General features: G+C 38.1%; 1 protein-coding gene across 1 annotated transcript; it reads right to left on the reverse strand.

Annotated features, from left to right (window-relative positions):
- Positions 1 to 4,414: 4,414 nt before the first annotated feature.
- Positions 4,415 to 8,462, reverse strand: LOC104109210 (polygalacturonase At1g48100). Its single transcript, XM_009618439.1, has 8 exons — positions 8,099 to 8,462; positions 7,730 to 7,858; positions 7,382 to 7,549; positions 6,581 to 6,622; positions 6,280 to 6,487; positions 5,717 to 5,798; positions 5,504 to 5,612; positions 4,415 to 5,016 (listed from the first exon to the last, which is right to left on the reverse strand). Exons 1-8 carry the CDS (start codon positions 8,378 to 8,380, stop codon positions 4,612 to 4,614), a joined length of 1,425 nt encoding a protein of 474 aa, XP_009616734.1. The 5' UTR covers positions 8,381 to 8,462; the 3' UTR covers positions 4,415 to 4,611.
- Between the last annotated feature and the right edge of the window lie 9,130 nt (positions 8,463 to 17,592).

Genomic DNA, 17,592 nt, shown 5'->3' on the forward strand with positions numbered 1-17,592 from the left:
CGGGTAGATGCTCGATCAGTATGACTTGCTCCAGCTCTTCGACTGTCGATTTGGTGTCGTCGGAATCCTCGGGGATTATGGAGTATCGAGGGATCCAGTAGTCATCGTCCTCGTCCATTCCTTGCTTCTCTGACTGAGACGAGGCCGGTGGCATGGTTGCTATTTAGCTTCCTGTTTTCTTTTGGACTCCGATCCCTTTCTTGACAAAAGCGCTGATACTGGTATTACTTCGTCGACCGCGAACATCTCTTTGGCAGCATGTTGTTCCCCATACACCATTTGTACTCCATCCGGTATTGGAACTTCAGCATTTGGTGAAGGGTTGAGGGGACCGCCCTCATATTGTGAATCTAGGGTCTTTCGAGCAGTGCGTTGTATCTCATATCGCCCTCGATCACATGGAACTTTGTTTTTTGAATAGTTCTGGCTATATTTACTGGTAGGATGATTTCATCTTTAGTTGTTTCACTCGCCATGTTGAAACCATTGAGAATTCGAGCTGCGGGTACGATCTGATTTTGTAGGCCGAGTTGCTCCACGACCCTTGATCGAATAATATTGGCCGAGCTTCCTGGATCAATTAAAATACGTTTAACCTGAATTTTATTCATAAGGATAGAGATTACCAAAGCATCATTATGGGGTTGTGAGATCCCTTCTTCTTCCTCATCTTTGAATGATAAAGTGCCTTCTAGCACATAGTATTGAGTTTGTTTTTCCCTTGTGATTGATATTTTAGTGCGTTTGAACACGGGTCCTTGTGGAATATCGACCCCACCAATGATCATGTGAATCACATGTTGTGATTCTTCCTACTCGTTTTTCCTGTTCGCATCCCCGTCTCTGAAATGGTTTTTAGCTCGATCGCTCAAGAATTCTCGAAGGTGACCCTCGTTGAATAAACGGGCCACCTCCTACCTTAGTTATCTGTAGTCTTCGGTTCTATGACTATGTGTACCATGGTATTTGCATATTTGATTGGGGTTTCTTTGGGATGGATCAGTTTGTAGGGGTTTGGGCCACCTAGTATCTTTGATTCTCCCAATGGCTGACACAATACCTGATGCATCGATACTGAAGTTGTATTCTGATAATCGTGGTGCTTATGTGGGATCGGCATATTTATCGAAGCCACTTTTGCTCATGATCCTTCGAGAGCTCTGTCCTCGATCGTTCCTTCGATCATTTCGAATGGGATTATGTCCTGGGCCGCTATTTCTACGATCTGCGTTATATGGTTGATACAGATCTCTGTTCGATCGGGGTTCTCTATGATATCTCTTTGAGTTCTGCCGACGAGCCTGTTTGGATAAACGGAACCGGAAGGGGTCCCCAATTGATCATCCTCGACCTTGATCTTTGACTGGTACTGATTATATACATCGGCCCAGGTTACCGCTGAAAATTCAATTAAATTCCGCTTTAGCTGTCGTGATGCCATCGAACTTCATTTGTTCAAACCCTGAGTAAAGGCTTGAACAGCTCAATCGTTTGTGACCGGTGGTAGTTCCATGCATTCCATCTGGAACTGAGATACGTATTCCCTCAATATTTTATTGTCTTTTTATTTCACCTTGAAGAGGTCCGACTTCCTAGTTGTAACCTTTATTGCTCTGGCATGTGCCTTTACGAAGGAGTCTGCCAGCATGGCGAAGGAATCAATGGAATTAAGCGGCAAATTGTGGTACCATATCATTGCTCCTTTCGACAAGATTTCTCCAGATTTCTTCAGTAAAATAGATTCAATCTCATTGTCTTCCAAGCTATTCCCTTTTATTGCGCATGTATAAGAAGTGACATGCTCATTAGGGTCGGTGGTCCCATTGTACTTAGGAATTTCTGGCATTCGAAATTTCTTCGGAATGGGTTTCAGAGCCGCACTTGGAGGGAAAGACTTCTGTACGAATTTCTTTGAATCCATACCCTTTGGAATCGGCGGCGGCCCCGATATTTGGTCAACCCGGGAGTTGTATGTCTCTACTTTCTTGTCATTTGCCTCGATTTTCTTTTCTCCCGATTCAATCCATTTAGTGAGCTCCTTGAGCATTTTCAGAACGGCGGGGTCAGTCCCCGATTCGTTGGCGTTCGACCTTTCCGGCACATGCTCGATCCTGTAGACAACTTCTGGTTCGATCCTACTCGGTGTTCGGTGCTGATTTTGTAGTTGTGCTATAAATCACGTGTCCTTAGAACCACATTATAAGTTTAATTATTATCCAATTTTAAGGGTAAACAGTTTGGCGTCTACTGTGGGGCTAAGGATAATAGTGATTTCTTAATACTGATTCTGATAACACACACTGCTTTACATTTGTTCTCGTAAGAATCTTTATTTTCAGGATAAATATGTCAAACTCACAAGTAACGCCTACACATGGTGATAATCAATGTTTTAAAAGGTATGGGCGTAATGCGAGGCATTTTACATATGCCTCAGCGAGGCATAAGCCCTGAGGCACGGGGCGTAAGCCCCATAGGTATTTAGTTTTTAATATTTTATAAAATAATATAATGACAGTAAATATTTATAAACAAGTAAAATTGCATAAATATTGAAGAAAACTATATATATGTGTGTGTGTGTGTGTGTGTGTAAAATATCTAGTATGATTCTTAAGTATAACTAATGCATACAAATCACGTATAACGTCTTTAACTTTCAAATAATAATAAACTTACAATTTCTTTAAAAAATGATCAAACTCCACATTTTACCTTCCTAAAAGTAAATAATTAATAAAATCTTATTAGTACGATAATTAAAATATTACTCCTACATGAATAAATACAAATTAGTTTAAGATATCAAATTAATAAAAGTGTATAACAAGGAGGGACAAATGAACTAAGACACGACCAATAACAAGTGAAGATATAAATTCGCAATACTATGTCCCATTATTAGAGTTATGCTCCATCTTCATATTTCTATCGATGAATAGAACTTTTATCATTAATTTGTTAAAGAATTTTGAAGGTCAACGATATTAATTAGAAAATTCGACACGTGATTTGCGTTAGAACTGTTAGGCGAGCTCCAAGCATTGGGCGTTAGGCGTGTTTAGGGCGCACGATCGGGCACTTAGGGCGTATGCCTCACAGAACTAAGCCCCATACATGAGCCCCAGGGCGTTTTGCAAGTGCCCCGCTCAGGGGCGATCCCCGGGCGAGTCCCAGAAATGCCTTTTAAAATACTGGTGATAACAACCTCGGATTTCACGGGAAAAATGACAATATAGCCGCCCCAGGAATCGAGGTGCCTCAGGCTGACCTCGAGGGAGCACCAATTGCAAATCCCGTCGATGTCACTTCACATGTCGCCCTAAATACAAATTTGGGCGTTGATCCCGAAGGTAGCGTACGCATGGAAGTTCGATCAGGTGGTCGAGGTACGCAAGGCAGAGAAGATGGTGGAGTTAGCCTCCAATTGATATTCGATATGTTAGAGGCTCAACAAGCCGCAATACCAATTGATAAATATGAAGATTAATAACAGAAATAAACTATAAAGTAAATCAAACCAATGTTAGAATCGAACTCAGTCCTCAAGTTTGGATACCCTCCAACTGGTTGATGTAAGAACAATCAAAATATAACAAATCGATGTACAATAATATAAACGAGAAAGAGAATTATATAGCTTTGATATCTGTGAACAATGTGTCTTGCAAATGATTAGAACCCTCCTTTAAATAGTAGAGGAATTTCACTTATGGTATAATTCTAATTAAAGAAGGAAATCCCATGATTAGCTAATTAACCGTTCCTGATTTGATCCGTTCCAAGATTTACGCCATGATCCTCGACCAGTCACGGATATCTCGCCTTTTTGTTATTGTGCAATCTTCGATCTTGCTCGATGTCTGTCTCCGCTACTAGCCTCGATCTCGACAGGTACCTCGATTTTGAACTCGGTACCTTATCCTCATGATTTAGTCTGTTCCGTTACGAGGCCATCCTTCAATGCAACCTCTAGGTCTCGGTCAAGTAGTAAAATCGGATGGGCCCGATTTTAACCGTATACAAAAACTATATAGTTTTCACCAAAATTAATTATCACAGTACGTGTAAACAATTGTGATTGAACTTGTACCTAACTTTGGATATTGATTTTGGCTTAAATTATTTATTCATCTTACCTTAGAGTAGACAGATTCCACGGAACTCTCTTTCCCTTTTCAGTGTCTGACACCTATTTTCTTTAACATTTGTATATTTTATTATCTCATGATGGTGTGATCTCCTAGTCAAGTTTTCTGTCTTATATATTGAAAGAAGAGGGTTTAAGTCATATAGTGTTATGTGAATAAATAAATATATGGTGACACTATAAGTCTATAAGAGTAGAAGATATTCGAATATTTCAGCAAATAATAAAAAGAAAAAAGAAATGAGAGCAAAAAAACTTAGAGAATGCTTGAAAATATACAGCCCAAAATTCATCTATATATCTGAAAACAACTGCATATTTCTAGACTGGCTAGAACTTGTGCCTTCCGACAGTTAAAAACATAGGGGAAGGAGAAAACAACCAAGGAAAACTTAAACAGACACAAATTTACAACAACGCCTGAAAAAGAAAAAGGAAATTAAATGGCTATACATAAAACTTTACGAGCAAACATTTTCATGGGATCTTGATATTCTTCTAACAAAACCACTTCCCCTTCTTACACAATAATCCATACTTGAGGGAAGAAGTGGTGCTTGTGATTTACCATAAGAATTCCAGCACAATCCCTGCTGAATTCCCCGATAATTCAACGATGATTTTAATTGAATGTCAATTAGATCAACGTCTGTGCATGGAATTGAGCTACTGCAAGCTAGATGAATTGGCTTGGCAGAGTAAGTTCCTATTATCTGATTGAACTTAACGTTGGATATTGCTACAGCTCCTGTTTGATTCTTGCACACATGCTTGTCACAGTAATATTGATCAATCATTATTGGAACTTTAACATCTGATACTTGAATGTTCGAAAATGATATGTTCTTCACAGATCCAAGACCACCCTACAAACCAATATAGAAACTAAAGTTAATACTTATTACATAAAGTAATAATTACTAACTTCTTAACAAGTTATAATTACTTCTACACACTGTCTATGTAGTTAATGAGTTTAAGTTATATGCACCGTTCATATAAAGATTATTTTACACTACCAAGTCACTGAACGGATATCAATAGATAAACCTCCTTAAAATGTGAGAGTTTAATCTTGAAAATAAGATAAGGTACCTGTTACAACATGTAATTAGAAGATAACTGCATGAAACTGTCTATAAAAAGCAATATTGTGATTATTAACCTGGAAGATAATTCATATTACCTGCTTAATTAGTTGAAATATATACACTAATATTATAAAAAGATTTTACGCTCTCAATGTATAAAAATTAAATGGTTAAATAACTACAGAGTGTCAGAAGAATTTAGGTTAACAAAATGCATATTTTTAACATGTAGTTATGTATTTTACAAGTTTCGAACACCCACCTGCCATGTCTTAATCCTTGCACCATACATAGTGCTTTCCATGTTCACGTTCTCAACAATGATGTCTGAAACGCATGCAACACTTTTATCTTTACCTAGTCCTCCGAGGCTGGGATTATCATAATATGAGAAAAGAAAATTAATTAGAAACTACATGTATATATACAAGCATAATTTTGCTTTAATTCATAAGATAAATGAGTGATTAATTACCTTATCCCATGTCCAGGACCACAGTTCAAGTGATGGACATGAATATTGGAGCAACCAGTTTGAATTGACACGCAATCATCTCCTGGTAATTCAAATTATATATTGAAATTAGAAGAATAATGCAATCTTAATAAGTTTTACCTAAAGTGTCCTAATGGACAATAACATTGGATTGAGTAATTTAATCACTTAATAGTTAGTGGTGTACCAACAAGTTCAAGGATAAAGTTAGGCGTCAAGCTATGGTACATAGGTATTTATACACCACGAATCACTGGGACTACATTAATATTCTTTAGTAATATTACATACTTTAATGTTGGGGGCAAGACAAAAAGTTAGTTTAGTGACCGTTTATCGTTTGAAAGAGGAGGATGACATGGTGGGACCTTTAATTAGAAACTATAGGAAAGTGCACGTGGTAGCAACTATCGTATATACTTTTTTGTTCTCCTTTGTTTATAAAAAGAAAAAGCTACAATTTTTATTCTCCGCTGCCCCAATTTATAAATTGAGACAGTGAAAATAGTTAATTAAGCCAAATTAATAAGAAGAATGTTTACCTGTTCCTATATTGGAATGATGGATCTCAACATCTTGAGAATTTTGAAGGTGAATACCATCAGTATTTGGGCTACTTTCTGGTGCAGAGATTGTAACGTTGTTGATTTTTACTCCTTTAGAGTTGTCAAATTTTAGGTGACATTGAGGACTATTCACAATCTTGATATCACGAACTGTCACATTATAGCTAGCATAAAATCGTAAAACCTGTCATCCAAAATTTTAATAAGAAAAAGTTATTCATCATAACTGCATTCAACTAATTAAATAAAGGGAAGACACCTTATATATTCTACTTACAGTCGGTTTTATATCAGGAATGCTTTTAGATGTCTTCATCTCCTGTAAAACAAAATGAAATGAGAGAAGAATATTATGATCATTAATACATGTAAATATGGTTTAAATTAATGATATTATGTGTTGGGCTAAACCGGCCCAAATACATTATTAACATGGTGTAAAATTATCTGCTTTGGTCCAAATTAAATATGTATGCTTTTTTTTCTTCTCAAAACGTCTCACACCGTACCATTAATTAGGGTGTTCCTACACTTTATACGTAACTTTTCAATCTTTTTAGCTACTAATATTGGACTTTATTTGCACACCCAATATTATAAATAGAGTTAATGTAAAAGTTTATTTGCATACTCAATACTATGATTAGGGTATATATGTTCAAGAAATTATTAAAGGAGATGAGGGCATGTGTCCATTTTTCAACTAAATTTATGGAGGTAAAATACTTTGACTCTCTCTTTCATGTGTAATAACATAAAGCATTGCATAATTTTTACAACTAACATTGAGAAAGAGCTTTTATACTATAAGATCATTATTTGAATGAGCTGTTCACAAAAATGTATGATTAGTAACTTAAAATATAAAATATGTTATCTATTACAACATATTAAAATAAAGTGATAGTGAGAAAGTTCTTTATACCGTTAATATGTAGAAGTCTCATAATATAATATTGTATTAGAAGTAATGTAAGGGTTGTAATTAATTCCTAGCTCCTGCCTCACTAAGGCTGTCGTTTGTTCTTACTTTTTGGGTAAAGTTGAGTAATATTTTTAGAGGTACAAAAGTACAAACCTGGAAATAATCAATTTGAGAAAGTTTCCACCAGTTATAGCCTTGGCCATCAAAAGTGCCAGTTCCTTGGATGGTAAAATTGTGCATCCACTTGAAATTCAACCATTGGAAGAAGCTGGATTTGGGCCAGGATCCTACTTTTGAAGGAGCCAAGAGAATTCCATCTACCTGTTTAGTTAATTCCATAACAGAATTCTAACTTTTAAATCATAAAAAAGGAATTACTTTTACCCGACAGAGAATATACTTCCTGTTATATATACTTTTTACAAGTGAAGAGAAAATTAATCTTTTAGGGCGTGGGTATTAGAAACTGTGAAAGATGAGAGAAAAGATTAATTTATAAACCTGTAAAATAAAGTTAGGCATGCATGGTCCTTGAAGTGTAATGGGATTGATTAAAATTTTGAATTCTGAAGGAATGTGTAGAGTAGCCCCTTGGACTTTGCAAGCAGCTTCCCATGCTCCTTCAAGTGCCTATGCATATATCAAAGAGAGATCAAGATTTTCTCCATGCTTAGACTTATAAGCTCACTACTGTTGATATGGGATTGGAGTTATGTTTTAAAAATATGCCTTTTGAACTTCAAATTAAAATACTCTTTTTTGCCAACTTCAATCAAATATTATCCAAATATCGGTAATTGTGACCTAGTAATATAAATAAATTTATACTCTTGGTGTATAAAACTTAAAAATCTACGTAATTTGCTTTACCTTGGAATCATCAGAAACTCCATCACCTTTGGCTCCAAAGGACGAGATATCAAAAATGGGAGACTGTGTAGGGTAACAACCATGAGAAGGAGCTGGAGATGGAGAGTCTGAACAATCTGGTGCTTTATTTCCACCTCCATTTTTCCTATGTTTGTGGTGTATTTTGCTCTTCTTGGTATGGTGTTTCCTAGCTTCAACTGATACAATGGAAAATACAGTGAAGAAAATAAGTAAAAGAACAAGGAGAAAGATGACCGGAGAGTGTTTATAATTCTTCTTCATTATATTTGAAAGAAAACTGTTGAAGAGGAATGTTTGTTTCTACTTCAGGTGGTTACTATGTTGGAATTTGGAACTTAGTAGGAAGTAGTGAAATACTGAAATGAAATGAGGTGGTTATTGACACTTTATATAAGACCATTCAGCCAAATATACCCTTATTATCATCTCAAATTGCTAAAGTACCATTCCAAGTACTTACATGGGTCCCATGCAAATTCTAAAATGGATGTCACATTTTTGGTTCAATAGGAACTACTATTTGTCAAAGTGTCTGAAAGCAAATGAACAAAGAAAAGATAAACACAATTATATTCTAAAGGTTCACTTTATTCTTTTTTTTTCTCTTTCTTTTCATCTTATATTTCTTATAAATGTGAAAGTAATGTAGTATATATAATTCTAATGCCTAGTGTTGTAGGAATTAATTATAACTTTTCTTTTTGGATTTAATTATAACTGGTCTGCAAAGAGTTGTACTAGTATTAAATTAAACAACATATACTTTAAATGCCGATAGTATTATATTAAGGCTAATGAAAAGTAATGAATATGTATATATTTTTGGGCCACAATAACTCATTTTCTATAATAAGTGGCCAATTATGGGTTAGGCCTCTTGATAATTAGAAATTAATTAAATTCTTCATCATATGTCAATAATTTTTATTGCAGCTTCCTCTCCTTGTGTCTCCTCATCATATTAGTTGTCTCTCTTATTAATGCAGTTTTGCAAAGTTTGAGCATATAAGGTTGTCCATTAGGGTCTGTGCAAGATAGTGGAAATTAGACTAAAAGATTAAAGTTTATAATAGCAGTACAACTTTGGGCTTTGGATAGCTTTTGAAACATTATCTTGGCGTTTAATGACATGCAGAGTAAGATAGCCAAGAGTACCAAACTGTCGTACCAAGATTCTCACTAACTCTAATTGGGAATAATCTATTCATTATCCACTAAAGACCAATTGTTTAAGTCGTAAAGTACCTTTCTTCCTAATAAAAAAATAGACTTTTTCGTAAATCAAACGCTGATCATTCTAATTTTCAAAGTGTATATTCCTGTCTTTTGAAAAAAATGGTTACATAAATGCTTAGTTGTGGTATGGTTCTTTGTTCAATTGATGGTCCTACGCATCCAAACTATGTTTAGTCCCATCAAAATTGAGTTTGGCTGCTTGTGCATTTGTCATATATATATATATATATATATATATATATATATATATATATATATATATATATATATAGTTGTTTGTCCGTAAAACGGTATAATTGAATTTATATGTGATTTCTAGATAAGTAAATTAATTTGATTCTGAAATGATGAAATGATTAGAGAAATGCACCATACTTAGCCTTGAAATGAAAATAAAATCACGAAGAACAATGATTCGGGAGCAGAGCTTCCGGGCACAACAGTTATGAAACCAAGGAACAAGAAAGTAAAATTGTATAATTTTTTTTTATTGATTATAGCGTAAGTTTTCCAGAAAAATCGTGTCCTTTACAATGATAACAAAACTCACTATTTATAGCTGCACTTAGGGAACAAGGTCTTAGGATCATAACCTTCTTTAATGTCAATTATAAGAGTCATTGAAGAAGGTGTAACAGTGAGCATAAATTCTCTGTAACGAGCAGCGCACTAAATGCTGTGGAATATTCCCCATTAAATGCTACCGGGCAGAGGGTATATATTGCATCTTTATGAGCGTTATTCTTTCCGGTGACAGACGAGACAATTGCCTTCGGTTTTAGCTATCCCCCGTCTTAGGTTACACGTGTCCCTCTTTTGGATGGCCACGTAGCATAGCATATTGTACCTTATACAAATAGTCCCTCTGCTTTTTCGGTGACATAACTTTGTGTCACCGGAAAGTTGGTAGAAGCACTCTTTTTGGCGGGAATTACTATGATTCCTCCTGAAAAGCTTCTGGCGGTTGATTAGACGCACGTCTCTCCGCATTTAATGTGCCGAACACACGTCATCCCACGATTCAGCATAACTTTTACCGGTTATCGAAGTAATCATGACAACAAATTTAGCCTCCTAAACCTTTACTTATACGCATCAACCTCTTTCATTCATACTCCATAACTCCCCAAGCTCTCTTTATTCGACTTGCATCTTGTTCTTCAACCTTTCTCCAACTCTCTTCAAACGAAAAAACTTTTTCTTCTTCCATATAATGGCTTTTTCTTCAAAGAATACCAGTTATTCAAAGAACAAGAACAAAGCCGAGGACTCTGTTCCTTCAACAGTGAGCACCATCATCCCTAGAAGTCTTGTTACAACTAAAAACTTCGAAGAGAAATTTTCTTCTGCTAGCTCTCGTACATGGGTGGTTAGTAGGTATCCTTCTTCTATCCGTCCTTCTAGTATTTCTGCTCTGAAGGAAGACTGTCGTTGCCTGGATCTAACCATTTTTGCTCCTGATCTGACGGAGTGGGTAACCCTACCCAATGAGGGTTTTACATACTTTTACACGTATCCTTTACTTTGGGTGTGTTTTCCTTGAGTGGAGAATTTGACTCCGTTATTGCGGAGTTCTATCTCCGCTACCAGTTCTGTCCTCCACACATAACTTTTACCTATTTGGCACAAGTAAGTCCTTATGTGTAGAGGACGGTTGCTTACATTTGGCGTTTGTGCCAAGAGACAGGAGATGAACTATCATTAGCTCATGTGATGAATCTCTATTCCCCCGAGATCTTTCGTGGGGGAATGATAAACTTCAGCAAACATGGCCACCATGCTCTATTATCTAGCATGGATGACGACAATGACTGTGGATGGATGAAAAGGTTTGTTGCTATTGCCACTAATGATATCATTCTGGCAACGACTTCATCCTTTCCGGAATCATGGAACCGCACTCGTAAGCTCCTTGTTTAATACGCCCTTTACTAGAAATTCCTTTATATTTGTACCGATCCTCCACTTTTCGCATGTTTCAGCAACTCGATGGGTTCCACCTAAGGTTGAAGGCTTGTCCCGGTGGGTCTAAAAAATCTTGGACGTGACTACGCCCGAGACCCGCACATGAAAAGAACTGGCCCTTAAATACGGGTGGAAGGCCAAAAACCACGGTAACTCAAACTCGTCTCGTTTTTTCTTTTCATGCTAGGAAAGTGATTGACTCTTTCTCCCTTTTTCCTGAAATCAGGTTTACCTGCGGGCTCGGTTGCCATCCCTGAGGAGGACGTTGTGGCTGATCCTACTAAGACAGTGAGGCTGCTTCAGGAGGCGCTTACTCGAACAGGTGTCTCCGGGCCTGCTTCGGGCAAAAGTGTTTCTTCACGGAGTCCCCGGCTGGAGAACAAGCAACCAAAAAGAAGACATTCCTCTGCGGCCGGAGGGAAAAATAAGATGGCAAAGAATGATGCCCCTGAGTCGTCTTCGGAAGTCGTGGTGACGAGCCCTCCGCCCGGGCCGGCCATTGATACCGTGATGATTGAAGACGATGGAGAAGCTAGCGAGGAAGGAGCTTCTCTAAATAGAAGATGAAGACCTTCCTCAACTCAACAGACTGCTAAATCCATTGAGTTAGTTACACTAGCTGAGGACGACGTCTCGACGCTCTGGGGGAATATGAAATAGTGGAAAATGCTAACTCCCGCTTCTGTGTCCCAGTTTCCTTGCCCGATATTTTGGGGCCGAGTACCGGGCCCCTTCCGTCCTTGGCTGACGAGCAACCAACAACCAACACTGTGTTTGTTGTAGCTGCTTCTAACTCTTCAACTCCATCACCTTCATCTCCATCTTCATCAACACCAGCAACTGCTACATCATTTCCACCTTCATCAACTCTTCCACCAACAACTGCTATATCATCTCCACCGGTCGTATCTGCCTGAGAAGAGGGTGTCCTTCTTCCCAGTCCCCAGTTCATGGGAATTTGGGGCAAACTATGCTCCCCCCTCAGAAGATCCGCAAAGGAGGAGGAGCGTTACTCTCTCGGTCTCCAACAGATGCAATTTGCTATCATGACTTGTGAAACTTGCTAACTTTCTGAAGTCTTTGGCTTCAGAGAAAAGATTGGGAAAAGATACAGGCTCTCTCGGGAGACTGCTTGTTGAACAATGCCATGCACAACGACGCAACGGTACATTCCTTACTTCCTTTGTTATTCTTTTTGCTTTTGTCTGAAAATATCATAAGTTTGCCTTTCTAGATTTGTAGGCCAACTTTCTTGCTCCCGAGGGCCTCCAAAGTTTGATTCGGGAAAAGGAATAACTTACCGCCGCACAAGATCAACTTTTGGCCGAGCAAGAGCAAATTACCGCTCGCCTCTCTGAATTGGAAGCCAAAGCTGTTGAGGCCGTTATATTGGAGGCTCGTTTGCGGCAAAACGAGCAAGAAGTGGTAATCCTTAGCTAAGATATTGGTACGCTGAGGGTTAAATTTGACGAAACCAAGGCTAAATGGGATGAGGTCCATAATGTCGTTCTTGCTGCAACCAACCATGAGGCTGCCTCCGCTGAAAGATTGACCAACTTAGAGGCAGCCTTGAACTCCAAAACCGAAGAGCTTACTGCACGGGGGTGAAACATGCCCAATTAGAGGAGAAGTATAGGAAAACTGTCGATCATAATAAGCTCTTTAGTTCAACTGTCCGTGACCTTGATGTTACCCTCAAATCTGTTAGATCCACCCGGGAAAACCTTTCCGTCGAGGTAACCCAACTCAAAGAAGAACTTAAGCGTCGAGCGACTTCCCTTGTTGTTGAGAAAACTTACGCTATGTACATCATGAGGAGAAAACCCTTGGAAGAGGCCAAAGCTGGTATAATTGACTTTGATCTTAAAATTCTAAGGCCCGTGAGCTTGAGTTGGCTGCTAAAAGTGGTCTCCCGGCAGAACTTGATGCTTCCGGTTCTGGTTCTGAAACTTCGAGAACTGAAGAGAAAACAGAAGGCAAAGATGTTGAAGGCCAAACTAGCAAGGGAAACATATTGAGCCATCAACGGATCTACTCACTTCCCCTGGGGGCGCGAACACTTCTCTTCCTCCGGGTTCCGGAGATGCAGCAGTTAGCTTTTCTTTTCTTTTTCCAACTTTTGTATCTTTTCCATTTTGGCATGTTATTGTAAAAAACATCCTTTTTGTTCAAGTATTGTTTGAGACTTTCTTTTGTTTGTAAATTTATGCAAATTTTAATCTTTGCATTCTCTTCTTTTTGCTTAAGAGTTTTGCGCAAGTTTTACTGTTTGCCTCTTATTATGTGAAGCCTTGGGTGTGTTTTTTCCCGAATGCATTTTGATTCCGGGCATAAGCTTTACTGAAATCAATCTTTTAACATGAGGGTTTTCATAAGAGAGGGCCCTCTTATGTTTATGGTGCTCTTGAAGAGGATGTCTTCTGTTCAATACGGCACTAGCATTTGAAGTAATTGTTTAACTCTCAAATAATAAAATCAATTCATCGATCATAGAAGAAACAAGATGGAAAATAAAAGGACTTTACTTTATTCCTTTTGTTTTCAAAAAGTACATAATCATTTGTTATGTTAAAGAGAAATTGCCATTTCTTGTGGCTAATTTGTACAATTTGTTTCTACGGGGCTGGCCGCGTAGTCCCCGATCCCGATGACATAATTATGTTCCCGGTTTTTATGATCCGTTCGACGTGGCAGTCGTTGCTGCTGAGGTGGGGACATCACCCCCCCCCCCCCCATTCAAATGTAAAGAATACGAATTGGAACAGTGGGAATCTTGTACCTTTGAGGATCCCACTAATGAATTGCTAGACAATCCTCCACTCGGTAACAAACTTCGCTTCCCCTTAGGAATTTATGCCATCGAGCAAAGGACCATATAACAATCCTCTAATGGTTTGCACTTGTGAAGGTCTAGGCAAGCCATCAGAGCGCATGCCATAAGAGTGCATGCAACAATACGTGGTAAAGGTCGAGGCTTTACTGGCTGAATTTTGGGAGTGGTCGATTACTCACATCCCGAGGGAAGAAAACGCAGAAGCGGATGCACTGGCTAACCTCAACTCGTTAACGAAAATGAAGGGATTAGAGTTCGGGACGATAGTACAACTGATGCACTCGGTCCTGGATGCGGATAGCTATTACAAGGTAAACACAACTAATTTGGTTTGGGACTGGAGAAATTAGATCATCGATTATCTCGAGACGGTAAACTGTCCGAAGATTCGAAGGCGTCTCGCACGCTACGTGTCAAAGAAGCACGATTAGGGGTGTTCATGGTTCGGTTTGGGTCGGTTTTTTCATAAAAAGAAACCAAACCAAGTAAGTCGATTTTTCACATATTGGGACCAAACCAAACCAATTAAGTCGGTTTTTTATCGATTCGATTTTGTCGATTTTTCGGTTTTTTCGATTTTTTGTCGGTTTTTTCTTAAATATGAGACATACACTACCAAACACATATTCCGGCGAGTACATTTTCAGCGTAACGCTATCAAACCATTATCTCCTTGAGAAATCTATCATTTACCAAGATATATTGATGATAATTGACTCAAATAGTGACGAATAACTTAAGTACTCAATTAAAAATTGATTATTTTTAACATGAAATAAATTTTTGTACTTAATAAAAGAAAATTACTAATCAAACTAGAAGACAAAGAATTAGATTATTATAATAGCAAAGAACTAGACTAAAAATACAAATGACTAATATGTACCATAAAATTTTAAAAACTTTATATAAAAATATACATATATATAGGTGTAATAATAAATTTAAATAGCTACTTTTATAGTCGGTTTGGTTCGGTTTTTTTTTTATTAAAATCAAAACCAAACCAAATTTGATCGGTTTTTAAAATTTAAAACCAAAACGAAACCAAACCTAAAAATATCGATTTTTTGGTCGGTTTGGATTGGTTTTCGGTTTGGTTCGGTTTTTCGGATTTTTATGAACACCCCTAAGCACGATATAGCTTTAAAGGAGGACAATTGTACAGAAGATCTTTCTGAGACCCATTGGCCCGATGTTTAGGAGCATCTGAAGCAAATTATGTTATGCAAGAGTTCCACAAAGGGATATGCGGAAACCATTCGGGCGCAGATTCCTTAGTGTTAAAACTGGTAAGGGAAGGCTATTATTGGCCCCGTATGGAACAAGATGCCAAAGCTTTCGTACAAAAAATGCTATAAGTGCTAACGCTATGCACCGCTAGTACATCAATCGACGGAACCACTACATTCAGTCCCATCTCCATGGCCGTTCATGAAGTGGGGGATGGACATTGTCGAACCGCTGTCGCCGGCTCCCGGTAAGGTAAGATTTCTTTTGATTTTAACTGATTATTTTTCTAAGTGGGTGGAAGCAAGTCCTTACCAGAAGATCGACGAACGTGAAGTGGTGGATTTCTTGTAGGAAGACATAATCTGCAGGTTCATAATACCAAATATTATAGTGTGAGACAATGAGCCGCAATTTATCGACGCAAAGATCATAAAGTTCCTTGGAGATTTGAAAATAAAAAGGATCACGTCTTCACCCTATCATCCGAGCGCAAATGGCCAAGTGGAATCAACGAACAAAGTGATTATACAAAGCCTCAAGAAAAGAGTGGAAGCAGATAAGGTAAATGGCCTGAGGAACTACCCAGAGTTTTATGGGCATACCGAACGACGGCCAAATCGAGCACGGGGGAAAATCATTTTCCCTTGTGTACGGTGCAGAGGCCTTAATTCCAGTGGAAGTAGGGGATCCTACCTTAAGGTACTTCCAGGCAAATGAAGAAACGAATAATGAGGAATTGCTAGTCAACTTGGAGTTACTCGATGAGCGCAGGGACTTGGCACATATAAGGATGGCGAGACAAAAGCAGAGAATGAAAAGATATTACAATCGAAGAGCCAACCTTCGTTACTTTAAGGTGGAAGATTTGGTTTTAAGGAAAGTAACGCAAAATACCCGGAAACTCAACGTAGGGAAGTTAGGCCCAACCTGGGAAGGCCCCTATCGGGTTTCAACTGTCACCAGGAAAGGTTCGTACGAGTTAGAGAATCAGAATGGATAAAAGTTGCCAAGCAATTGGAATGTGGCACACCTCAAGAGATATTATTGCTGACAAACATTGTTTGTACTAGAAGTATGCACTGCACTCTTTTCCCCTTCGTCCAGTTTTTGTCCCAATTGGATTTTTCTGGTAAGGTTTTTAATGAGGAAGTAATGGAAAGCATACTACGAAGAAAGTTTCTATGGCAGAAATAAGACCTCTAATAGCAAGGCACACGAGCGAAGAACCACTCCGGGCGGTTAGATAATCTTTGGCTCTATAGCTAAATTCCCACCGGGAAAATAAGTTTGCTAAAAGGTTACCCGACCGTTCACAAGTGCAAACCATTAGAGGATTGTTAGATAGTCCTTTGATCGATAACATAAATTCCTAAGGGGAAGCAAAGTTTGTTACCAGTTGGAGGATTGTCTAGCTATTCATTATTGGGATCCTCGAAGGTGCAAGATTCCCAGTGTTCCAATTCGCATTCTTTGCATTTGAACACTGAAGGGGGAAGGGTGATATGAGAATGCAACAGCAATAATTGTCACGTCAACCGGAGCACGAAAACTGGGAAAATAATTATGTCATCGTGACCGGGGACTGTGTGGCCAACCCCGTAGAAACAAGTTGTACAAATTAGCCACAAGAAATGGAAATTTCTCTTTAACATAACGAATGCTTATGTACTTTTTAAAAACGAAAGGAATAAAGTAAAGTCCTTTTATTTTCCATCTTGTTTCTTGTCTGATCGATGAATTAATTTTATCATTTGAAAGTTAAACAAGTACTTCAAATGCTAGTGCAGTAATGAATAGGAGTCGTCCTCTTCAAGAGCACCGTAAACATAAGATGGTCCTCTCTTATGAAAACCCTCATGTTAAAGGGTTGATTTCGGTAGTGCTTATGCCCAGAATCAAAATGCTTTTTGGAAAAAATACACCCAAGGCTTCACATAATAAGACGCAAACAGTAAAATTTGCGCAAACCCAAGGTTTCACATAATAAGACACAAACAGTAAAACTTACGCAAAACTCTTAAGCAAAAAGAAGAGAATGCAAAGATTAAAACTTGCATAAATTTTCAAACGAAAGAAAGACTCAAACAACACTTGAGCAAAAGGATGTTTTTTACAACAACATGCCAGAATGGCACAGATACAAAAGTTGGAAAAAGAAAAGAAAAGCTAAATTGCTGGATCTCCGGAACCCGAAGGAAGAGAAGTG

The sequence above is a fragment of the Nicotiana tomentosiformis genome, chromosome 10, assembly GCF_000390325.3.
Source record: "Nicotiana tomentosiformis chromosome 10, ASM39032v3, whole genome shotgun sequence".
Lineage (NCBI taxonomy): Eukaryota > Viridiplantae > Streptophyta > Magnoliopsida > Solanales > Solanaceae > Nicotiana > Nicotiana tomentosiformis.